Genomic DNA, 25885 nt, shown 5'->3' with positions numbered 1-25885 from the left:
CCAGCATGAAGACAAATAATCAGGGCCAGTTTCTAAACCACTTCGGTGTGGCTTTAAAAGTACATACAATACAATTCAATACATGCTGATTTATATAGCGCTTTCACAACAGCGGCAGCTGTAACAAAGCGCTTAACAAAACGGTTAACATAAAGTAAAATAATAAACACAACACATAACATAAAGTAGGAGAAAATACCCTACCAACATTTCTTTGATGTAGGCCCACATTAAATAAACGGTTCTTACCGACGTACCATCAGTTGGTTACAATCTTGAATAGTACTGTGATCTTTTTTTGCAGAAAGTATGACGTCACTGGATCATTGTTCATCAATGTTCTTCTTTCTGTTTCATTGGAAATTGCAGGAGGAACAGATTGTATCAGATAGCAATAACAGTGCCTCTCAAAATGACTCCTCTTGGAAAGCTGGTAGTAATAACTATGTCTTGATGAGAGCCTCTCAAGTTTCCTCTGAGTTTAATCCAGGGGACCAAAGCTACTTGCGTCTCTCATTGGGCCAGTTTTTTGAGCAACGCTCTGAAGCTCTGGGGTGTCTCGGCAGTGGTAAAAACGTGGATGGGATTAAACGGGTGAGTGATAAATAAATTCTGTCATGTCTTATCAAGAGCTATGTTTTACAGTGTCCACTCCCTGAAGACTTGAAGTTAATTTAAGAAAGGTTTTCTGCTCCTTGCAAGTTGTTAGTGTGACACAATACTGCCATGACAGCTAGCAACCACATGATTCTTTCTTTTTAGCTTGACCCTTTCATGCAATGTGATGTAACTTATTTTGTTTCTTCAACACCTATAGCCATCTTTTGGCTATTCTATTACCTCTCCAGAGAAGAGGGAGCCATTTGCACTAATTCCCCCCTGTGACTTCTCAAGTGAAGGGAGCTCTCCTCACAGTGACTCCATTGAAGTCAATGAAACGGATAAAACACTAAATCCTGGTCAGTAATAACTTCATGATTCAATGAATATACAACCTTTCACAAATCCTAAAGGTCCAAAAGATGAAAGATAAATGACGAAATTGAAGTCTTGACAATGTTCTCTGATTTACATCAATATGTTTACAGATGATCTGGACAAAACAGTTGAGGTATCTGGGGAAAGGGTATCATCAAAAGAGAACACAGAACCTTGTGAAGAGAAGGTAAAAATCATCTTGTTGATATTTAAATGTTTGTGGGAGTCAGCATGCTTTGGTTGCTTGCATGCAAATAGAAACCTGTTGAAATCTCCAAATTAGTTGTTACTTTCGATCATGACTCTATTGTATTTTCCATCAGTCATTGGTTCTCACTGGGTAAATAAGTTGGCATCGTCATAAAATGTGCCTTTTTTTAGGACCATAATGGCCTTGAAGCTTTGCTTGACTGCACTGAGGGGCTTGCCTCTGCGCCAAATACGCAGAGTCAGAGAAATGCGTCACCACAAAATAACAGTAGCAATCTTATGTTGAGTATCAGCACAATTGCATCAGCCATTGCTGATGCTTCCATCAGTACTGACACGTCACAGCTGGCTGCCATGATTATGGAGCTGTCCAAGAAAAGTAGAGCGAGGAATGGGACACAGTCCTTGAAATCTGTGGGACCTTGTAAATTCGTCATGGAACCGTGTCCAGATGAAAATGTAAGGTTTTTTGATATACCCGTATATATTTTTTAATTTACTAAAACATTACAACACTGTTTTTAAAAATAAATTGTATTTTTTGTCATGGTTGATTGTTGATTATATTTACTGGTACACTTAAAATTTATGACCATATATTTTGTAATACTCTTTGACTTTTTTTTTAAACGTTTTTGTGGTTTAATTGACATACAGTATTTGAATTGTAGCTGATTGTAAATCAACAAGGTAAAGGATCCAAATTAAACATAGCATTTTGTTGCATTTACTTATTGCAAATATATAACCATATTTTTATTATTATTTTATCTCCCATTAGCGCAGCACTGGTGAAGATCAGAATGGCTTGTCGGTCACCCTGCAAAGAAGTACCTGTGTTGAAGACCAGGGTGCCTTCGACATCGAGAAATACTTACAGAATAACATGTCTGGCTGCAGTGACGCATCAGTAGCACATAAAACCTTTGACCTCACAGGCTTGGCTGATGGCATCAGCCGATATCGAAAGAACCAGCCCGGATATATTGAAGAACAAAGTTCAGCTAAACAAATGGACAGTTTAACAGACTCCAAAAAAGAGGCAGAAGTCACAAGAGGAGAGCGACCATTAAAGACTGGCTCTTCTACAATATCTGACACATATACATTATCATCTGCTGACAAGGCTGGTCTAAAAAGAAGCTCCATCCCTCATCCTCACTCATCAGTCAACACTTGGGACTCGAAGAAATCTTCAACTCACACTGGCCTTGCAGAGAAAAATGGCACATGTGACAACACCATGTGTCAAACTGCAAACACTAGTAGTTTCTCAGCAAGAACATCATCAGAATCTGGAAGTAAGTTCGAAGAGTTAAATCCCTAAGTATCCTATGTCGGGTGCTCCTAAGAGACCTATCAGAGTGTTCGTTTAGGCCAGGGGTGGGCAAACTACGGCCCACGGGCCAAATCCGGCCCTTTGGTCTTTTTAATCCGGCCCGCCGAAGGTTGGTACACAGTTATGGTTCGATGTCAACGACTGCATTCATTTCATTTGGACTTGTAATGACAGGCATTTCAACGCCAGGTGGCACAGTTAGTTGAAGTTGCAGAGCATAGGGAGGAAGGGGGAGACGATACGGAAGCCTGCAGTTGCGCCAAGTCGAGCAAATCCCGTTCGATACGACAGAATAATGTACTCTTAAAGTCTGAAAAACGTGCCAAAAAATGCAAAATACTGCTTTTTAAATAAAGAAATCCAATTAATATGTCGAATTTAGTTCACCCTTTTGATCCGGCCCTCCATAATATTTTCTGGTTCTCATGTGGCCCTATGCAAAAAATAATTGCCCACCCCTGGTTTAGGCACTTCTTCCTCCCCAGGGTGGAACAAACGCCAATCCTATCTTCCCCGTCATATAGGTTCTGTCCAGCAGGAGGAGGGTGTTAGACAGAGTAACTCTCCAGGCAAGGAAATGCCACCGGAAAACCTCATGGCTGCTCCACTCTCTCATTGCTCTGTGGAAAAACAGGTTGGCTTCTCCTTTCAAAATCCTCAGTCCTCAGGCGACTTTGCATCCGGTGAGTAGAGGTTTGTGTATAAATAATAAGGATGGTCTGTTTGTTCGTGAGCCCTCTATTAATTATAAACAAGGCTATTGTCAATCAAATAAATATGTGACATCGTTTGTTTACAGACCTGCCAACAGATCCCTGTGTGAAGGAGATGCAGTGTAACTTCAGGCCCTCCACTTCTCCTCTAACTCACTCCTCTCCCAGTCAGAGCTCTCCACCTGAAGCTAATAGGCACTGTATCCGTTCAAAAGCTGCATAAGTATACTGTTTAGTGAATGTATTGACACGATTAAATAGTTATGGACTTATGCAAAACATGATTTCACTGTTTAATATTTATTTGCATCAAAACCGATGCTTAGAATCAAAAGGTGTAATTGTACCAATCAGTGTTTGTTGTGCTCTATTGCAATTGTTAAATAACGTAACTGTCATTGTTTTTCGGATTATAATGTAATAGTTTCAAGAATTTAAAATCTATCAATGACAATTTTGTTGTTTGTGTTACAGTTGTATTTATTACATTGTCTCCTTTGCAGTACTGTGTCTCCTTCGACAGCCAGTGGAAAACTAACAGGCAAATGTCCAGGTCATGACCTCTCGCCTCATTCTCCCTGCTCTAGCCCCAGTCTCAGTAGGCTCACATACATCTCAATGAATGATGCTACTGTTGTACCGACACCTGGAAGGCAAAAGGTACCATAGTAATTATTTATTATACTGTAGATAAACATAACAGTATTATATACATTTGTCCACCGGTATGGACATACAGAATTTGTGAAAGCTTCAACCAAATCAACTTCAAGTGAACGCTTTAGTCTATCTACAGTGGTAATTCATAGTTGCCTTTTTTTCCATTATTGCATTGTTAACATTAGTTCCATTAATTAACAATAAATTGATTTCACATCTCAAACTAAAAGTATAATTTAATCTGAATTCATTGTAATCCTAACAGACTTCTTCGGAAAACATTTCAAGCTATTCAATTCTACATTGTAGACATATCTAAACTGTTAAAATCAATACATCAATGTTTTAATATATCATGCCCATTCTGACATCAAATGAAGGTTGACAAGGGAGGACATTTAATTTAGAAAAGGGATTACCCTCTTCAAAACCTTTTGTTTTGTCCTCCCTCATAACACACTAAACCCGCCTCCTATGGCGTACTGATGGACACGGATCGACACTGGCCAGTGAGCCTTTCCCGCTGCCCGAAAATACGCGTTTACCATGGTTTTGCGGCAGTGGGAAAGGGGTATAATGTGTAGTTTTGTCATATGTGCTGCATTTTTTTTCTCTTTCTTCGCAATGACAAGGGGCGCATTTGTCTGGCAACAAAAGGTTCTAAACATGAAAAATAAATTGCTCACTATCATTTAAGGGTAAATAAGATTATCACATTTATAAATGATCAACTAGTCATTCTTACATTTGAACACTTAAACATGTTTTATGCTAATGTTTTCCATGTTTATTCTTTTAATAATTTTTTCCCCCCTCTTAACCCCTCAGAGTGACTGCACCATGGCGCTCAGTACCACAATCATCAGATTTAGTCCAACTCCACCTATGGAACGAGACCCACAGTCTAATGAGAATATTTGCAGCAATTCCAAAAGCCTTGAAGGACTGCAGCCGAAGCATTCGAAAAGTCTGGAACAGCTACCAGCACAGCACAGGAAAAATCCAGAGACCTCGTGTGGTAGCAATAACATGAGCTGTACCCGAAGCCAGAGTGAACGTAGCTATGGTTGTCCTGGGGATAAAATTGTTGATCTTTCAGCAAAATGCAGGAACTACAAGAACCTATCTGAGTCCAATGTAATACTCACAAAGATGGACTCCGGCTATAACCGCAATTCACACATTCCACAAAGTGACACCACAGTAGCTGCTAGCTCTGTTCCACCTTTATTTCCTGGTGGGCTTAGTTTACCTCAGTCCTACTCATCAGTGGGACCACACTATGGGCCCATGACATTTAAGCCTGCGTATCATGGCTTGATTGACTACCCCCACCAAGGAGGTATGCAGTCCCTCATTAACTCCAAACAACCTCAGCAGTACTTAGGACCTGATGCTCAATTAAATCCTGGGGTCTATCATGTGGCAGCAGCAGGAGCCGGTCTCTTCAGTGCACCTTCTTCAGGCATGTTTTTTTTTCACTTTGAATGATTTCATCGTTATTTTAACTCTTTTCCTTGTTTAAGACTTCCTTTTGTTTATTTTCATTTTAATTTATGTTTTAAAGATGTGGCCATTGGTGAGCCAGCAGTGCGACCAAGCCATCCCACAGGACAATCTTTGGGGATAGCTAGTGCTGCTGGATCCTATCACCTTCCTATATCCACTCAGAGCCTTTGTGACAGAGGCATGCTTGGGAAACTCTACAGCCAATATGGTGGAGAACCAATGACAGCAAGTTGTCTCGAAGACCTAAGAGGTAAAGTTTAATTTTTAGTGTGATGTGAGAACAAGACGGACCTTATTGCGTATGAATTTATTTCTTCTTCAGTTCAAGTGGTGGTGCCGGAGGAGCTTCAATTTCCTCATGCCTGTTGTGTCGGAATTGCTTCACAAACCTCCCTAAGCATTTTCAACCCCTCTGAACAATGGCAACATGTGTCGATAACAGTTACCAGTCTGGCCATTGATGGAGAAAAGGTAGTCCTTTTTAGTGAATTACTAAATTTGAATTATCTTTGAAATTGTCCAGAAACTCAAAATCCATATTACGGTCAACTGAAAATGTCAGAAAACAGTGTCCCCTGATGGGTCTTGGCTGATTTTAATGTCTGTTGTAAAGTGAGAACATAGCACACTGGATTCATACAGTAGTCTTATTTTGTCTTATACCTCAATCACTGCAGGTGGATAGTTTGCCTTACCAATGGTTGATCGTTAAGAACAAGACATTCATTGGCCCCAAAACTACAGAAGAGCAAAAAGTGTTGTTCATCCCTCCAAAAGCTGGTGTCTACCAGTGTGTCCTCAGTGTTTGCTCTTGGCCTACTTCTGTCAACACAGAACTGGCTGAGAAGGCCAGCATTTTTGCCAGAAGGGTCATACTGGTTGCCATTGCAGAACGTCCTTCAGTAGAGGTGAGCCAACTATAGAATGTCAGTAGTCTCCATTTCATCGTAAAGGGGAAGTCAAGGGGGCCCAAAATGTTCTTTCCAAGAATGTGTTCTATGCAGCCCCACTAGTCTAAACATGGTATTGTGATTGCAGTTTACTTTGTCGAATATGATTTAAGCGGTAAAATCCACCTATTTTTGTGCATCTCAGGAGGAGGCCATTTTGCCAGGTGCAGTCGACTGAAGCTGAAATCACAGTTGCTCACAGTTCAGGTAATGAATAATCATGGCTCAGCTTCAGAAAACAGGTAAGCCATGATTGTTCATTACTTCAGCCCCGTCTACAGCATGTGGCAAAATAGCTGCCCACTGAGATGGACAAAAAAGGGTGGATTTTACTGCTTAACTCATATTCCAAAAATGCAATAATAATCTACTTGCCTTGTTTCAACGTGTGTGAAAAAACATTACTGTCAAGAAAAAAATGGGCAAGACTTCTTCTTTAACGTAAATGCAACAAGACTATCATCCTCAAGATAATTCATCCATTTTCTTTTTTAGGTTGAAGTAGGTAAATCTGGATGTTTGGATTTTGGAGATTTGCCAGAAGGCAGCTCGAAATCCCTTCTTCTGAAACTTTTCAATATGACCCGAGCCACAGTGCCCATCCGACTTGTCATAAGTGCTGTAAGTCAAAACATAATCAATTTCTGTAACTTTAGCACATGTACTGCCATCATCAGCTGTAGGGATACAGTGACGTTTATGGTAGCTATGTGATTCCAGCGTAATGGATACACTCGGCAGCACCTGAGGTTTAGTTGGGAATAATCTGACTAATACTAGAAAAAATGCAAATTAAATAAAAAAATGTCGACTCCAAAATAATGGGTAACCTCGCATTCTACTTCAATTCTTTCAGAAGGCGACGGCATGGCGTTGCTTCGCAATGTCCAAACAGCATAATTCCTTAACATCAGAGGCAACACAACCAGCAGGTCACATGACCCCACTATCGTCTTCTTTTGTGGTGAATCACGTGCTGCATGCCAACTATGGAGAGGTTAGTCTTGCTGAAAGCTTTTCAGCCTTTGTCAGAACTTTTGAATTGATGTGTGGATGGCATGCAATTTTATTTCTTTCAATTGAAGGCAATGAATCAAAACTTGTAATTAGAATTATGAAAAATAGACTCAAGCAGTTTCACAGAACAGTACTGTAAAGTGACCTCACCTACCAACTTACCGGTAGTTTTTTCTGTCCTTCTAGAATCCAGAGTGTTTTATGGTTTGGGTTCACTTCAAGGCTCTCCAACAATATACAACATCAACAGGTACTAGGTTCATTATTTAACTTGTACATTATGACCCCATTTAAGTGCAAAACACGAATGTATTAATGTGTTTTTAAAGTAGACAAGCACTTTTTTTTCACAACTTAAAACAGCTGTCTTAATTTTTCTTTTGGAATGCTTTCACCAAAATACCCCAAAGATCCAAAAATGGTAGAAATCATATTTTTTGCCATGGTGAAATTGGCTTGTTTTAAGGGCAGATTTGTCTCATGCCATGATCCAGGCTTCATACCAACCATATACTGCTGGACCAATTGCGAAGCCTGCTTTCATTTGAATGACAACTGCCGGGATGAATTGCGCTGATCAAGTTTTAGTCAAGAACCCTTCTGTGCCTAAAACACAAACCTTTGCAAATGTTTGTCAGGGGACTTGGGTCCGGCTCAAGAATACAGTGCTCGTTTGGATGTAGAAGTGGACTCCCCAAGTGCGAGTCATGTGATCAAAAGTGTTCCCATCAGAGCTAGATCTGGAACTGTGAGGGTACATGCACCAAAAGATATGCAGGTACTATATTCATGTTGATGATCATTTACTTCACAGTTGTATTTTGCTGTACATTTCTGTGCCTGACAAAGGCAGATCTAGTCATAAATATACAAATGAAGCAGAGGGGCGGCCCGGTGGTCAAGTGGTGAGCGCGTTGGCCTCACAGTGCAGGGGTATTCCAGCTCCGGCCTCCCTGTGTGGAATTTGCATATTCTCCACGGGCGTGCGTGGCACTTCTCCCGGTACTCCGGTTTCCTCCCACATTCCAAAAACATGCATGGCAGGCTGATTGAACACTCTAAATTGTCCCTAGGTGTGAATGTGAGCGTGAATGGTTGTTCGTCTCTGTGTGCCCTGCGATTGGCTGGCAACTGGTTCAGGGTGTCCCCTGCCTACTGCCCCATGACAGCTGGGATAGGCTCCAGCATGCCCCACGACCCTTTTAAGATATCCTTTATTTGTCCCGCAATAGGGAAATTACAGTCAGAGTTCAGAAAGGAAAACACTGGGCAGGGAGAGGGGAAAAAAACCCACGCTCGAACTATCCCCTTCTGAGGATAATTTAAGTCCAGGATAAAAAAAGACCCTAGCACATAAATAAGCATATGACTACAACAAGTCACAAGACATAACATGTATTAAGGGGGAGGATGAATGGGAAGGGGGGGTTGGGTAGGGGGGGGGTGACCGCGACGTGGCCCGTCCGGCCAGCTGCACGGACACGAGCGCTCTGCAGATCGTTCCAGTTCTGATCCGCTTTTTTGAGGATAAAGCGGGTCAGAAAATGGATGGCTGAACCAGGGGGCGGGGTTCAGCCTGAATTGGATGAAAGATATTTGGCAATGGTTTATTAAAGAGATGTGGGTTTGCTTCTTGGATAATGCGGATGTGGATTTCTCTTAACAAATTGGAATACAGGCCCCAATTGTCCAAGGTTTTACTGTTCCCTGAAATGTATGGCTGTAGAATGACAATAATTGGGTATGTTTTTCATTAGTTGATTGCCCCCATCCATCCATCCATCCATCATCTACCGCTTATCCGGGGCCGGGTCGCGGGGGCAACAGCTTTAGCAGGGAAGCCCAGACTTCCCTCTCCCTAGCTACTTCTTCCAGCTCTCCCCGGGGGATCCCGAGTCGTTCCCAGGCCAGCTGGGTGACATAGTCTCTCCAGCGTGTCCTGGGTCTTCCTCTGGGTCTCCTCCCGGTGGGACATGACCGGAACACCTCACCGGGGAGGCGCTCAGGAGGCATCCGAATCAGATGCCCAAGCCACCTCATCTGGCTCCTCTCGATGTGGAGGAGAAGCGGCTCGACTCTGAGCCCCTCCCGGATGACTGAGCTTCTCACCTTATCTCTAAGGGAGAGCCCGGACACCCTGCGGAGAAAACTCATTTCAGCCGCTTGTATCCGGGATCTCGTTCTTTCGGTCACGACCCATAGCTCGTGACCATAGGTGAGAGTTGGGACGTAGATCGACCGGTAAATTGAGAGCTTCGCCTTTTGGCTCAGCTCCTTCTTCACCACGACAGACCGATACAACGTCCGCATCACAGCAGACGCTGCACCGATCCGCCTGTCGATCTCCCGCTCCCTCCTACCCCCACTCGTGAACAAGACCCCAAGATACTTGAACTCCTCCACTTGGGGTAAGATCTCCTCCCCGACCCGGAGGGGGCACTCCACCCTTTTCCGACTGAGGACCATGGTTTCAGATTTGGAGGTGCTGATTTTCATCCCAACCGCTTCACACTCGGCTGCGAAACGCTCCAGTGAGAGTTGGAGAGCCCCGTTTGAAGGAGCCAACAGCACCACATCATCTGCAAAAAGCAGGGATGCAATACTGAGGCCCCCAAAACGGACCCCCTCAACGCTTCGGCTGCGCCTAGAAATTCTGTCCATAAAGGTTATGAACAGAATCGGCGACAAAGGGCAGCCTTGGCGGAGTCCTACCTCCACTGGAAACGATTCCGACTTACTACCGGCAATGCGAACCAAACTCTGACATCGGTGGTATAGTGACCGAACAGCCCGTATTAGGGGGTTCGGTACCCCATACCCACGAAGCACCCCCCACAGAACTCCCCGAGGGACACGGTCAAACGCCTTCTCCAAGTCCACAAAACACATGTAGACTGGTTGGGCGAATTCCCACATACCCTCAAGGACCCTGCTAAGGGTGTAGAGCTGGTCCACTGTTCCACGGCCGGGACGAAAACCACACTGCTCCTCCTCAATCTGACGCTCGACTTCCTGACGGAACCTCCTCTCCAGCACCCCTGAATAGACCTTACCAGGGAGGCTGAGGAGTGTGATCCCTCTGTAGTTGGAACACAACCTCCGGTCCCCCTTTTTAAAAAGAGGGACTACCACCCCGGTCTGCCAATCCAGAGGCACTCTCCCTGTTGTCCACGCGATGTTGCAGAGGCGTGTCAACCAGGACAGCCCCACAACATCCAGAGCCTTGAGGAACTCCGGGCGGATCTCATCCACCCCTGGGGGCTTGCCACCGAGGAGCTTTTTAACCACATCGGTGACTTCAACCACAGAGATAGGAGAGCCCACCTCAGAGTCCCCGGGCTCTGCTTCCTCCAAGGAAGGCGTGTTGGTGGAGTTGAGGAGGTCTTCGAAGTACTCTGCCCACCGGTTCACAACGTCCCGAGTCGAAGTTAGCAGCGCCCCATCCCCACTGTACACAGTGTTAGTGGTGCACTGCTTCCCCCTCCTGAGACGTCGGATGGTGGACCAGAATTTCCTCGAAGCCGTCCGGAAGTCGGCTTCCATGGCCTCACCGAACTCTTCCCACGCTCGGGTTTTTGCCTCGGCGACCACCGAAGCCGCGGTCCGCTTGGCCAGTCGATACCCGTCAGCTGCCTCTGGGGTCCCACAGGCCATAAAGGCTCGATAGGACTCCTTCTTCAGCTTGACGGCATCCCTTACTGCTGGTGTCCACCAGCGAGTACGGGGATTGCCGCCACGACAGGCACCAACCACCTTACGGCCACAACTCAGATTGGCCGCCTCAACAATAGAGGCACGGAACATGGTCCACTCGGGCTCAATGTCCCCCGCCTCCCCCGGAACATGGGAAAAGCTCTGTCGGAGGTGGGAGTTGAAACTCCTTCTGACAGGGGATTCCGCCAGACGCTCCCAACAAACCCTCACTATACGTTTGGGTCTGCCAGGACGGACCGGCATCTTCCCCCACCATCGGAGCCTACTCACCACCAGGTGGTGATCAGTTGACAGCTCCGCCCCTCTCTTCACACGAGTGTCCAGAACATGCGGCCGCAAATCCGATGATACAACTACAAAGTCGATCATCGAACTGCGGCCTAGGGTGTCCTGGTGCCAAGTGCACATATGGACACCCTTATGTTTGAACAAGGTGTTCGTTATGGACAATCCGTGACGAGCACAGAAGTCCAATAACAAAACACCACTCGGGTTTTGATCGGGGGGGCCGTTCCTCCCAATCACGCCCCTCCAGGTATCACTGTCATTGCCCACGTGAGCATTGAAGTCCCCCAGCAGAACAATGGAGTCCCCAGCAGGAGTACTCTCCAGCACACCCTCCAAGGACTCCAAAAAGGGTGGGTATGCTGAGCTGCTGTTTGGTGCATATGCACAAACAACAGTCAGGACCCGTCCACCCACCCGAAGGCGGAGGGAGGCAACCCTCTCGTCTACCGGTGTGAACCCCAATGTACAGGCACTGAGCCGGGGGGCAATGAGTATGCCCACACCTGCTCTGCGCCTCTCACCGTGAGCAACTCCAGAGTGGAAGAGAGTCCAACCCCTCTCGAGAGAACTGGTACCAGAACCCAGGCTGTGTGTGGAGGCAAGTCCGACTATATCCAGTCGGAAATTCTCTGCCTCACATACCAGCTCGGGCTCCTTCCCTGCCAGAGAGGTGACATTCCATGTCCCAAGAGCTAGCTTCTGCAGCCGAGGATCGGACCGCCAGGGTCCCCGCCTTTGGCTGCCGCCCAGCTCACATTGCACCCGACCCCTTTGGCCCCTCTCATGGGTGGTGAGCCCATGGGAAGGGGGACCCACGTTGCCTCTTCGGGCTGTGCCCGGCCGGGCCCCATGGGTGTAAGCCCGGCCACCAGGCGCCTGCCAACGAGCCCCACCTCCAGGCCTGGCTCCAGAGGGGGGCCCCGGTGACCCACGTCCGGGCAAGGGAAACTGAGATCCATTAATTTTACTCATCATAAGGGGTCTTTTGAGCCGTGCTTTGTCTGGCCCCTCACCTAGAACCTGTTTGCCATGGGTGACCCTGCCAGGGGCATAAAGCCCCAGACAACTTAGCTTCTAGGATCATTGGGACACACAAACCCCTCCACCACGGTAAGGTGACGACTCACGGAGGGGTTGATTGCCCCCCCTTTCTTTTATTGTCTTCGAATATTACACCATCTGACATCCTCTAGCACTTTTTTTGAACAAATTGTTTCTCACTAAAGCAAGAATCAGTCTGTTAATTTGATATTTGTAAGATGGTTGACGATCATAATCACTCTGAATATGGGTCTGTTGCCATTTTTTTTTCTTAGAATAAATTTAATTTCGTTTTACGGATGCATTGGTATCAATGTTGATACAGTATGTTTTGTTACAGACTCTCTACCTGCGTGCTCCACTGGGTAGATCATGTCAAATGACACTGCCGTTAAAGAATGCAGGAAATATTGACGTGTGGATGAAACTCAGGGTAATTATAATCTTTTACTTCTTTGGAGGGATTATATTATTTTACTTCTCTTATTAAAGCAGAACTTTTGATAAGACTCTGGCATTTTGTGCTTTTTATTTTGCATGGAATCCAATTAGAAATGTTTCCTTTTATTTATTTATTTTTTAAATAGGTGTTTACTTGGGTTTTTTGTGACTATGCTACCCGACATTGAAGTTATTGTGTTGTATCACCTTCTTCTTGCTCTTTTTAATAGTGTAATGATGTAGAGGACTGTTTCTCAGTGACACCTGATGAGCTGTTCCTCACAGTGGGAGAGGAGCAAAGCATTGTAGTCTCATTTAAAGCATGGGGTGCCAAGAAATACAAAGCAAGGTACACACAATATTCAGTTTTGCGAAATTGTTCAACACAGGTGTTTTTGTTCCTCAATGTCAATTTTTTTTATTCCAGCCTTCTCACTATCTTGGTGCTGCCATCAGGACCCCAGTATGAAGTAAAATTAAAAGGAGAAGTTGTGTCTGAAGAATCTGGCAAACCTGATGCCTCTGTGAATCCTGCCCTTAATTTTTGTCTGGACAGTGATGTTCCACCAATTCTCTCTAACAAGCAGTTTGTGGCCTGGGGAGGTGTCACCTTGGGGCGAGCAGTGTAAGGAACTTCACAGCTTTTTATTTTATTTACAAATAGGTGATGGCTGTTCATTGAATAATTAACATTCTGAAATATTTTATGATAATTTAATAATTACAATAAACTCCAACTTTTTTTCCAGTCAGCAGAAACTGGTTCTAAGAAACAATTCGTCCAGTACCACTCAGCAGCTTCGGTTACTTATTCGTGGTCAAGACCAGGACTGTTTTCAGGTAAGTAAACAGAAATTAATGTCTAAATCAAAATAATAGCCAAGACACACACACAGTGTACATTGAGAAAAGTGTTATTTTTTGGGTGGCGGGGGGTAACTGTACGGCCCAGTGGTTAGCGTGTCGACCTCACAGTGCAAAGGTCGTGAGTTCGATCCGGCCTTCCTATGTGGAGTTGACATGTTCTGCCCGGGCCTGCGTGGGTTTTCTTCGGGTACTCCAGTTTCCTCCCACATTCCAAAAACATGCATGGCAGTCTGATTGAATACTCAACATTGTCCCTAATTGTGAGTGTAAGCGCAGATGGTTGTTCGTTTCTGTGCACCCTGTGATTGGCTGGCAACCAGTTCAGGGTGTCCCCCACCTACTGAGCAAAGACGGCTGGGATAGGCTCCAGCACCGCCCGCGACCCTTGTGAGGATAAAGCGGATCAGAAAATGGATGGATGGGTGGTTGTAAATGTTTAACTTATGACAGCCTCCTGTCCAACATTCTATACAAAAACAAATTGAAGTACTTGCATGTTGAATGAATGAGGTGTCTCAAATACTGGAACACTTTGAGAGACTCACCAATGTCCAATACACACGGCGGTCTCGTGGCTGCCTGACCTGGATTCAGCTTAACTTGCGGGGATGGATGCACATGCCTAGGTTAACTATTTTATGTAAAGTTACCATAGTAAATCGGGCAATATGATTTTTGTATGATGGTCAACTATATTGTAATCATGTAAACTTATGACTGTGTTTCTCAGCTGCAGAGTTTGTTTAGTCCAAAAGAGCGGTTGACTCGGCACGGTGAGCTGTCCATTCGCCCACAAGAGGATGTGACCGTCCACCTCCTCTTTGCACCGACAAGGGTGGCCTGCATGTTATCCAAGTTGGTGATAAAACAGTCTGGATTCCGGCCATCACAACCAGGGGTCAAATTTACTGTGAGATTTTTTTTCTTTTTCATGACCCTTTTTCAAAATTTTGAATCTGTGATTATTAGTCTTGCCAAGTTTGCTATTGAGAAACTTGAGTTATGGACACATTCTGTTCCTGTTTTTGTTCAGATTCCACTCTCAGGCTATGGTGGCACCAGCAATATAATTCTGGAAGACCATAAGAAGGAGGCAGATGGCTATGTGGCCACCATGTCAGACATTGCTCTTAATCACGTTAGCAAGGTGTGCCTCTGTGTAAGAAACACCGGTTCCAGAGCAGCTTTTGTTAAAGCTATGGCCTTCTCTGATGTAAATCTTCGATCAGTTATGGACACTTTTGTCATCCGCCTTACCCCATCACAGTTTGTACTTAAAGAAAGGACACAAGAGGTAGGAGAGAGGGACAACAGCCATTCTGATGTTGGCGGTGGGAAAACTAATGTAGCTATGATGTTATGTTTAAAAAAAAAAATATTAACCTCAGGTGATCACAGTGCTGATGAAGTCTACTCAAAGAGAGCAAACTCTATGTCAGTCGGAGACGCCTCTGCTAGCTACTATAGTTCTTTTTTGTGGAGATGAGGTCTCAAGGCAGCAGTACCGGAGGTAATATTTTTGTATTACACTAGTTTGATCTTTCAAAAGAGAAAGTAACAAATTACATTGTGCGGCATTGCTTTCAAGATTGCAAACGCTAATGAATGTCATATTGTGTAAAGATTCATCATAGTGTTTTTTTTTTCTCCCTCTCTCTTTCAGACTGCTTCAAAGCAAACCAAATGCTGGGCAAAAAGTTCTTGCTGAAAACAGTTTGCTAAAAAACATTGAATTTAATGAGAGGTTCTTGGGAGAGGAGATCATTACAGAATGTAAGATGTCTCACAAGAAATAACCAAAATAACATATAAATGTCATCAACCTGCCTTTTTACTCCATACTGGATAAGCCTTGGCTTGTGATCTGTCGCAAGTAAATAAAACTTAATGAAGCTTACTCGTAGTCAAATATAAGGTAGACATTATGTAAGAGAGGTGTATTTTTGTTCTATAGTACCTATTACACAGGAGGTATACTATGAGAATTTGTCCTGAATGATCACTAAAATTCATCCATCCATTGTCGAATCCACTTACCATGAGGGTCGTGGTCCTATAGCAACCTATTCCTGCTGTCTTCGGACAGTAGGCGGGGTACACCCTGAACTGGTTGCCACCCAATTATAGGGCACACAGAGACAAACAACTATTCATGCTCACAATCAATTAACCTACGGTGCATGTTTTTGGAATGTGGGAGGAAACCAGAGCACCTAGGGAAAACCCACGCAGGCACACAGAGTACATGATAAACTCCACACAAGGCGGCTAGAGCCAGGAATCAAATCCTGCACCTCTGCATTGTGAGGCAGACGTGCTAAACCAGTCGAGCGGTGCTCGACCACTGAAATAAAAACCAAATAAGATATTTCTGAAAGAAATTTATCGCAATAAATGCTCTAAACTCTGAATGACTGGGCTCTATCAAATTGACTTATGTTACTTTTTCATAGCGTTTGACCTGCCACAGCGGCCAAATGAGGCCTACATCTTCTATGGACACATAAGTAAAGTGGCAGTGTCATTACTTGGAAGTACGTGTAGCAGGCCGTGTGAGCAGAGCAACAGCTCTGAAATGATGCTGACCATGGCTAGAGAAGACTTGGAAAGTGACAGGTAATGCCCTACTTAAAAATGTAATCGCAGTACATTTATAGTGTTACCAGTAAGCCTGTCACAAGCAACTATTTAGGACCAGAAACTGTCATGATAAATTGCGTTTTTTTGTTGTTGATTTGTTGGTTTTTTAATTTCAGTGATATATTGATATTGGACCCAAAAAAATAGTACCCAGTTTAAGAGCAGTTATTTTCGAATTATCAAGAATATTGAACATTTGTATTGAAATGTAGAACAATAACATATCTTAGATGAAAATACAATTCAAAATGACTCGAGCTCTGTTAAAAACACAGTACTTTAACAAATATTAACGCAACACATACAACCAACCGCATGCTAACTGTAGTATTGGATGCTGGCAGAGTAAAGTGATGTCTTTTATCTCCTTCAGAATGTGTTCCTTCACGTGGTTGCCCAAGGGTGCGATGGCTGTTTGGGAAATCACCCCCCCCCCCCTTCACTTAGTGGATAGGGGGGCAGTATGGACTGCCTATTGAAAGTCTGCAATGTGGTTAAATTTTAAAGAATGATCAAAGGATCTATTTGCATCCATTATCATAACTCTCGATTGTGCATTATATTTAATATTATTCATCAGAAATATTTCTATGCCAGCAGTGTATATACACTCAGTGTGCTGGTCTCACCGTCAATTCTGGCCCTTGAAACGGGTATCGGGTACACCTTTCGCCAGTCTCTTAAAGTTGGTCGTACTGAAGGTTCACCGAACCGATAATATATAATCAAGCGATGGAATAGTGTAGAGGAAGAGGATTGTATGGTGGTGCCAGCTAACATTCACGCGACCTGGCTACCATTGGTGCTTCTGTACACAACTTCACCTCATTAATAAATGAGTCACGGCTGCCTGTGTGTCAATCCAACACTTGCCAACCGAACTGAAAAAGTCGAACCGAATAGTTTTTCAAAATCCGTTCAATCCCTTGTCAGTGTACTGTATCTATTAAATTAGCAATATTATAGAAAACAGCGTAAGGTGGCTGTGCTATTTTCAATGGTTGCAGGTTTTCACACGTTTATTCATCAGTCTCATGTGCGCGAGTGCCAACTCCCACAGCAGCGAGCAATGTGACAGACAGGAGAGTCAAGCAGCAGCACAAATGAATGCTGACTAAGCCTGTAAAGAAACACTCTACGTAAATGATCATTTATCGGGTCTCGAAAATAACTACAGTGTCTGTTTTTATTAATCGAACGATAAGTCGATATAATAATTATTGTGACAGGCCTAGTTAGCAGTATTTTTATGCAGCTTCTAACTTTCAGATCTTCTGTGTTGTTGTTTTTGTAATCGTTGCTAGTGACGTGGCGAATGGTAATGTGTCTTTGGACGTGCTGCCGGTGAAGGGTCCCCAAGGTCCGGCAATTAGAGTGACAGGGTCCCCCATAAAGGTACCATAAACGTCTATGATCATAATCAGTAATTTTGTGTTATCATTTGGATTATGACTCTTTTTAATGCTTCGAACTAGAATAATAAAAAAACATATGCTCCGGATACCCAGCCTATTTATTTATGTCCACTCTAATGGACGTTGGATTTTGGTATCTATCTTTTGACTTATTTGAACTATGCTGCTAAATCCTGGTTTACTCAGTATGACATTCTGCCCTTTCCCGTTATACAGTATTTCTTGTGTTCTGGTGGGTTCAAAAGAACTTTGCTTTCTTGTTGAGATCAAATTAAGACTTCAGCAAAACACAAATGTCAGGAAAAGAGTAATATTTTTCAGATATTGCTTTTTTTTTTTTAGCAATGCCAATAATTACAGAAGACATCCCATAAATCCTTAAGTAAAAATGTTGATGAAATTTAAATTGTGAGTTGTTGATTTAGCTCCAATGAGGTAGGAAATTACTAAAACATGGAATATACTTGTTTTCCCATCTGCCTCAGGATGATGCATGTATTTTTTTAATCTCTTTTGTTTTAGACCACAGAGCCATCATCGAGAGAGTGTGAGTCATGGACTCTCCATCCAGAACTGCTTCTCCTCGCAGCTCCCACTATGAGTGAGTGGTCTCAAGATTATGAAAACTTGCGTTCATCCGCTTATGAATAACAGAATAATTAATTTTGAAGAATGGAGAAGTTATGGAAATTGAAAATCCATTTATACGGTTCTTGAAGTTAATGGAAAAAAAAATTCTTAAAGGTTTAGCAAGTCTTGGAAGTATTGTGTAGATGGGGGAAATCAGGAGAAATAATTCCTAGATACTTCGAAAATCACTTTGTTTTTATTGCTCTGTGATGGCGAGAGGTCAGGTGGTTCATCTGTTAGCATATAAAGACATATCTTGAGTTTGATTTTAGTTCATGTCTATGTCCTATATGTATGTGTATACAAACTAAAGTACTGTATACCGCTATACACATTTGTGTTCGGATATATATATGCGTGTATGAGTTTGAGCATATATTTTGTATTTTGAAATTTGTGAACAAATTGACATTTCATAATTTTAGATGCTGTGACAACCACAAATCAGGTCCAGATCAAGAACAATACCTCCAGAGAGTTAAGTTTTGATTTGTCCTGGCCTGCTCATTACCTGACCATTACCCCTCAGCATGGAGTCATCGAGCCACAGTAAGAGTAAATGGATTGCAATCAACTTATTTTAGAGAAATATTGTCAAGTTATATTGTCTACCAAAACATTCCTGTGACTGGATTTTACAATGAACTGCTTTGAATTCAATTTTTGTCCAACTATACTGTACATTCACAGAATACTTTAAAGATGCATGGAACATGTTCTCAAAAATAATGAATACGGTAATCAATGTGCAAAAATTTTAAAACAGATAGTGCCAGTCAAAATTTTGCATTTTTGTATTGGCCTTTTTGATGCAGTTTAGTTACAGTACTGGGTCTAACGATCATCTGTCTGGCGAGTGTATGCCTGTACTATACTTGCAGCAATGCTAAAGGGTTAACTATAGGTATGTGTCTTACTACTAACATTTTTAGGTGTCACCTGCAGATTTTGATCAGCCCTAACCCTTCGCTTGCAAACAAATCTGACATCCTCCCTTGGAACGGGAAGATATTTGTCCAGTGCGATGGGCAACAAAAGGTACAGGAGTTTAACAAAAAATCCAATCAAGAAACAATGTCTCGTGTTTGTAAAAAAATCATTTAAAAAGACAAACTTGTTATTTGCAGCTGATTAAGGTCCAGATCCGTCAAGATTTGGCACTGGATGTTTCCGCTGCCCCAGCTGATGCAACTCTGTCAGCCCTATCCCCTCAGGCTGCCACCCCTGTGTTGCCTCCGGTCAGAATCACCTCAAAGTCCGTGCTACCCGTGACACCACTGCAGTTACCTCATGCTCTAGTTGAGATCAACAACAAAAACATCATCTTTCCCAACACACCTTCAGGAGAAACATCAGGTGCGGATACCACTGTCCCGTCCTGAAATTAATCTCAGCATTTACAGCAGGGGTGTCCAAACTCGGTACTCAAGGGCCACTGTCCTGCCTGTTTTCCAGCTCTCCTATGCACAACGCACCCAATTCAAATCATCAGGATCGTTCTAATTTTGCTTCAGAGCTGCCTGGTGAGCTGATCATTTGAATCAGGTGTGTTGCAGATGGGAGAGATGGAAAATAGGCAGGGCAGTAGCCCTCCAGGCCCGGAGAGCTGGACATGTTGGATTTACAGTATCTATTATGTAATAGACTATGGGCACTCTTGCAACCATATTCTGCAGGACATTTTATAATTGGGATCTGAAGTTCTAATGTGTCAAAGGCCTGTATTGTATCTCTCTTCGTGCATTCTAGAGGCAGTGTTGGAGGTGGAGAATGGAGAAATGGAAGTGAGGTGGTACATATCATCGTTTGCCCCTCCTTACGTGAAGGTGATACTTTTCTTTAATAGCGCAACACTATTTTTTCTCTCTTCAGTTTGTGTTTTCTTCTATTCTTTGTTGTTTTACACAGTGGAACCTAGAAAGTAAAATGCCCGAAAATAACTCAATTTTGCTCAGTGCAATATGTATAATACAATGAGTGTAATACTATTTACAAAATTACTTTCGTCGATAAATTGGTCACATAAACACCATGTAACTCAAAGTGACATGGGTAATGTCAAGCCTTAGGAGACCGAAACCCGGAACAGAAAAAAAGACCCTAAAAAACCCCTAAAATAAATCCCTTATATACATGTTATTTTAAATTAAAAATAATTTTAATAATTTGAAAACTGCATTGAATATAACATTGAAAATGTCAACAGAAAATAATATTAAGGCTTTCTTTTAATAACTTAATATTATGTATGAATGTAAAGTAATAAAAATTGAGTAAAATAGAGCAAATAAAGTTATGCAATGACAAAGTCTACATTCGCACTGTAGGACGTGATGCCAGATTCAGATTATTTTGGATCAGCGTTCATACTGCAGACAGATTGGGCATACATAAGATAAGATATCCTTTATTCGTCCCACACTGGGGAAATTTACATATATGCATGTATATCGGATTGAAATCCACATCAGGCCCAGGTTTATTGTGGAAAAAAAAAATTACATTTATACTGCATGAAAGAAAATCTGATAAATGTCACAAAATGCCTCTCCAGCAGCGTATATCCCTGTTTGAGTTTCTTTTCGTCCATTTACTTTATTTCTTCTTCCCATTTTGTTCTTCTTTCTACCCACATTCTTGCTGCTGGAGGCTGTACATTTCCCCAGTGTGGGACAAATAAAGGATATCTTATATGGGAATTGAGCTACAATGTGAACAAAGCGTATTAAGCTGTACATAAGTTATTTTGGTGCCATGCATAGAAAACTCGAGTTGGGAAAGAAGAAGGGCTGCATTGAGTTGTCAAATACAAAGTATGGAACAAATACAGTGATCCCTCGCTATTTCCCCTGCCGGGGACAAAAATTGCAAATACACTGAAGCTAGATGTTTTACATGCATATAATTATCCACATTTTAAAAGGCAACGTCTTATATATTGATCCTGTTAAATAAAAATTTAAGTGAAAAGGGAGACTAAAAAAGTTGCATACGCACACACATCCTTAATTGTGTGTGTGTGTGTGTGTGTGTGTCCAAGCGCAAAGGCCCACGTGGGGCAATTTTTTAAATATATATGTTAATTGCTCGCTACTTAGCGGATTTTCGTTTATTGTGGGTAGTTTTGGTCCCCATTGCCCGCGATAAACGAGGGATTACTGTATATAACATTTGCAGTTGATAAAATTAGCATTGGAAATGAAGGAAACTATGAGCTATCATGGCATGCCAGAGTAACATCAAGAGAGCCCTTAAAAATGTGTGTGGAAGTGGACCAATATACTTAAAAATCACAGCATAGAAAAATGTAGTACTTTCCATACAAATAATATATATTTGGCCGATTTCCGGTGGCTTAATTTTCAGTGCATCCGTAGACACTTGGTTAACCTTCTTTCTTTCCTCAGGGGGTTGATAACAGTTGCGATGTATATCGGGCCACCTACACAGCTTTCAGGTGTTCAAGAATCTCAGGCACTTTGGGAGCCCATGAGAAGATGCAGGTAATCACAATATAACTCATTAAATCACTTGCATTTTACAACACCTCAACATTTGTTAAGATTGGAGTTTCTGTTGCCAATGTCACTTTTCCATACTGTATGCAAAGAATTGGAAACAATGGGGCACAAGGCATAATTTCTGACGGAGTTGTTGGGAACGCTTGAGTACGGCTCTGTTGATATTTTTTTATTTTTACTGCAGTTTCAACTACATTTTATTTTTGATGTAAAATGTATGCAGGGAGGCAAAATGCTTTCAATCCATAAACAAATGCTGTAAAAAAACAAATGCTGTAATCCTTGATTTTAATCTGAAAAGGATAATGCAATTTATTCCGTTATTTAGTGATTGAGATTTCTCATAAGGTGTGTTATAGTTGAAAATTAAGGTAATTATTAGTTACACTTTGTGCTAGGTTTTTGATTCTCAAGTATGCCTAGTAAATTGATAACCTCAGGGCGTAATTGTCCAGGTCATTTTTAATTTGTTTCACAATATTAATAGACAATACCAATGTAGTAGACAAGTAAAATATGAATAAAATAGTTTTTCCTTGTTCTCTGAAAAGGTTCACGGCTGACTTTGGCAACTATTCAATTTGCTGGATGATAAGGATTTATTCTGTTCTCTTACAGGTGCCTATTGCATTCCTGCCAAGGGACAGAGGCGACTATGCTCAGTTTTGGGATTTGGAGTGCCATCCCTTGTCTGAGCCCTTGCAGAAATCTAGAATACGCTTTCAACTATGTGGCACGGTGATTGTTTATCAATTTGTAGCCTTGTTTATACGATACTATGGCTCTGGGGTTCTCAATTGGTCGCATTCCGTGACCCACACATTACAAAGAGAAAATCAATACCAGTTAATCTCAACTCAATCATTGAAAACTAAAAATTGTAATGATTATACAGTATTCACAGTAGTTAGTAAAATATTAGTTTGGCTATCGTTATGAACATAAATCTCCATTATAAGTATTAAACCATGTTAAATAGGAAAGTGGTGGTTCTACTCTACTGACGTCTGAAGTTTAGCAGATGATGAAATTTGTTGCAGGAGGGTGCCAAACCTTTCAGTTATACATCCATCAGTTTCACATGTTTAGACATTTTCAGCAATAAAAGTTAACATTTTTCGATTCAGTAATTATGATAACTTCATTATTTTCCATTTAATAACTTCAAAAACGGTTTTAAAAACAATATAGCATTGAAAGAATGAAGTCATATTGTTTCCAGCCAATGTTATGTAACATTTCTACCGAGTAATATTCCACTTTTGATGTGAAAGAGCACCGGATGGTCTTTTAATGGCAGAGAATACACTTTGGGGAACATGATGCTTGTTTGCTCGCGCCCCACAAACGGATTGACAATGCCTGGAATTAATACAGAATGTCCTCCGATCTTACTCACATGAAGAACAGAGTGCTGCTTTGGTCTGGTGTCTCACCGGCTTCATAACGAGCGTAGCTCCGCTCACATTTGGGACATAATGAGCCACAAGCCACGGCCTGTCGCTGCACCAAGTATAGCTGTGAGAGAGGAACCACAAATCCTCCCTCCTGCAGTAAAGCTCATCTCTCACCTCTTGCTCATTAAAAATACTCAGCATGGCATTCGTTTTTAATGTCTCCAATGTGGCGTGTCTGTAAATTACTCCTTCGTCACCCTGAAATGTTCACTGCACACTTACGCGTTGCTGCACACTGGGGCTCCAGAGATCTTAAGTACACTAAATGCAAAACTTGTTGATGAACATGCCGGTCGGTGTGCACCTTCTTTGCTGTTTCTGATAGACCCCTTGCACATTTTTGCTCTGCATTATGGAACTGCTTTCATTTGTGTTCTCATCATTGTGTGTACAAAAATCAGCCGTTAGAGCCAAATAAATCTAAATGTATCTATGGGTGTATAGTGACATTGGCAAAAGGTGTGAAAGAATTTGTTGGATATACCTGGTAATTAAATGGTACCAGTATCTCTCTACCTATTTTAGTAGTCTGCAAAATTTGACATTAGAAGGAATTAATCCTACGTATACTGTGTCTCTGTCTGTAGGGGATTAACTCTGGACCAATAGAAGGACCTCAGGAAGGAGATCGCTCCTTGGTCAAAACGGAGGCCACAGTTAAGACAAGGAAGAAAACTGAAATGGCTAAGGCTAAAGCCAGGTACCTGTAGGAGCTACTTTGATTATCCAGTTCAGATTAATGTCAAAAGACGTACCGTATCCATCCATTATCTGATCCGCTTATCCTCACGAAGGTTGCGGACGTGCTGGAGCCTACCCCAGCTGTCTTTGGGCAGTGGGAGTGGTACACCCTAAACTGGTTGCTAGCTAATCGCAGGACCCTAGAGTATGCCGACCATTTTTCCAAGCGGCCAAAACTGAATTCACAGTTGCTCACGGCTGAGGTAACAACTAATCACGGTTCAGCTTGCGGATGTCATGTATGATTAAACTCAGAAAACAGGTGAGCTGTGATTGATTGTACCTGAGCCCTGAGCCACTGTAATGTCATTTTCACTTGACAGCAAGTGTCAAGATGGCCACCCCCTTAGATGGATAAAAACAGGTGGATTTTGCTGCATAATTCATAATCACAATCACTGTGTTTAGATGGTCAATGCAAATAAACATTTATGGTGCACTGTTAAAAGAGCACCTTTATTTTTCTGTACATTGCGTACATAGTGTAATGTGCAGTTCGTTTTACTTATTTTAAATAAGTAAAAAAATTAATAGTTGTCAATAATGAACGATATGAAATACTTAAATTGTGAAACACTGCCTTATCACCCAGCTATACTAAGCTCATTATGTTTAAAAAAAAGTGTATTTAATCTTTATATAAACCACTGCATTTTTCAGTTTTTTACTTATTAAAACCTAAATTAACTTTTTTTTGTTTACATATTGTTTAAGAGTAGGGTAGTCAAAACATTGATATCTAACGAATAACTCAGATTAATGATCACAGTATTAATCAAAATAATAATCGTGATTATAATTTTGGCCATAATTTGTGCAGCCCTAAAATACTATAAAGTGGCAGTATTCACTCAGATTTTAACATGTTGGTGCTCTCAGGTAGAATTCCCCCACCTCCAAAAGGACATGGGTATAAAAAAGAAAAAAAAAATCTATCTTGAGTTTGCAAATTCCGCTTTGTTCAAATTGGTATAATACCGTATACCACTGTCTAATCTATGATTATTGATTCAGGTATTTGTAAGGTTCTTCCAACCGAACTATGTCTATTTAACTTTCAGCCATGATGAAGCAGTATGGAGGGGTATTTATACACCTCAGGATTGTTACGCTTTCCCTGATACTCGTATCGGCGAGTTCAGCACTCTGAAGGTCAACATTCGCAACAATTCAGCCAACACACATGAGGTGAGGATTGCCCCAAACTAACGACAGCCTCCTGCCATATTTAGCTTTTTGTTTTGAAACAAAACGTTTATCACTGTACAGTTATTGGAATTTCATGCTCACAAAAATAACATGACTAACCTGTTTTTGCAGGTTGCTTTTATGAATGCAGTAAATGTACTAAACAGTGGCAACGGTTGTGTTTTGCACGGATTTGACTTTTGATGTGTGGCTTTTCAAATTACTTGCAGCTGAGGTTTGTAAACCCCAGGGAGCCCTTCCACATCAAGCATTCCAAATATTCCCTGAGGTAAGTCAGCTGGTCATAACCACCGACCGAAAAGTATTTTCCTTCCGAGGTTAACTTTCGTATTTCGTTCAAACTCTTTGATTTGAGTTGACCTCATCAGTGGAGTATTTTGTTGAACAACTTTTATGGCACATACATTTCTTAGCGCTTTAAACAATTGGTGGATACCTGGTGCGATGAATTATGGCCATCTACTGTCCAACAATGTATTTTCTGTTAGTTAAAAACTTCTGTATAAACTAGAACATACAGATGTAGATGCAGTACATTTATTCAT

General features: G+C 42.1%; 1 protein-coding gene across 1 annotated transcript in view; it reads left to right on the top strand.

Moving 5' to 3' along the window:
• Nucleotides 1-25885, top strand: part of cep192 (centrosomal protein 192) — a 45920-nt gene that overhangs the window by 16086 nt on the left and 3949 nt on the right. The window contains exons 17-52 of the mRNA XM_052065613.1: nt 370-594; nt 818-959; nt 1089-1165; nt 1360-1647; nt 1970-2489; nt 3013-3210; nt 3327-3435; nt 3744-3900; nt 4729-5365; nt 5468-5659; nt 5732-5880; nt 6087-6317; nt 6855-6980; nt 7216-7356; nt 7563-7626; nt 8015-8154; nt 12760-12852; nt 13091-13209; nt 13288-13485; nt 13610-13700; nt 14458-14637; nt 14761-15021; nt 15116-15237; nt 15391-15500; nt 16181-16343; nt 17672-17762; nt 18305-18383; nt 18838-18961; nt 19345-19450; nt 19540-19768; nt 20162-20238; nt 21820-21915; nt 22552-22671; nt 23978-24090; nt 25193-25319; nt 25550-25608. Coding sequence (XP_051921573.1) covers nt 370-594; nt 818-959; nt 1089-1165; nt 1360-1647; nt 1970-2489; nt 3013-3210; nt 3327-3435; nt 3744-3900; nt 4729-5365; nt 5468-5659; nt 5732-5880; nt 6087-6317; nt 6855-6980; nt 7216-7356; nt 7563-7626; nt 8015-8154; nt 12760-12852; nt 13091-13209; nt 13288-13485; nt 13610-13700; nt 14458-14637; nt 14761-15021; nt 15116-15237; nt 15391-15500; nt 16181-16343; nt 17672-17762; nt 18305-18383; nt 18838-18961; nt 19345-19450; nt 19540-19768; nt 20162-20238; nt 21820-21915; nt 22552-22671; nt 23978-24090; nt 25193-25319; nt 25550-25608 — 5954 coding nt within the window. The remainder of the gene's footprint in view (nt 1-369; nt 595-817; nt 960-1088; nt 1166-1359; nt 1648-1969; nt 2490-3012; nt 3211-3326; nt 3436-3743; nt 3901-4728; nt 5366-5467; nt 5660-5731; nt 5881-6086; nt 6318-6854; nt 6981-7215; nt 7357-7562; nt 7627-8014; nt 8155-12759; nt 12853-13090; nt 13210-13287; nt 13486-13609; nt 13701-14457; nt 14638-14760; nt 15022-15115; nt 15238-15390; nt 15501-16180; nt 16344-17671; nt 17763-18304; nt 18384-18837; nt 18962-19344; nt 19451-19539; nt 19769-20161; nt 20239-21819; nt 21916-22551; nt 22672-23977; nt 24091-25192; nt 25320-25549; nt 25609-25885) is intronic.

This window comes from Hippocampus zosterae, chromosome 5 (assembly GCF_025434085.1).
Source record: "Hippocampus zosterae strain Florida chromosome 5, ASM2543408v3, whole genome shotgun sequence".
Classification (NCBI taxonomy): domain Eukaryota; kingdom Metazoa; phylum Chordata; class Actinopteri; order Syngnathiformes; family Syngnathidae; genus Hippocampus; species Hippocampus zosterae.
Note: the sequence above shows the minus strand (reverse complement) of the source record. Positions and strands in the feature narration are given on the sequence as shown.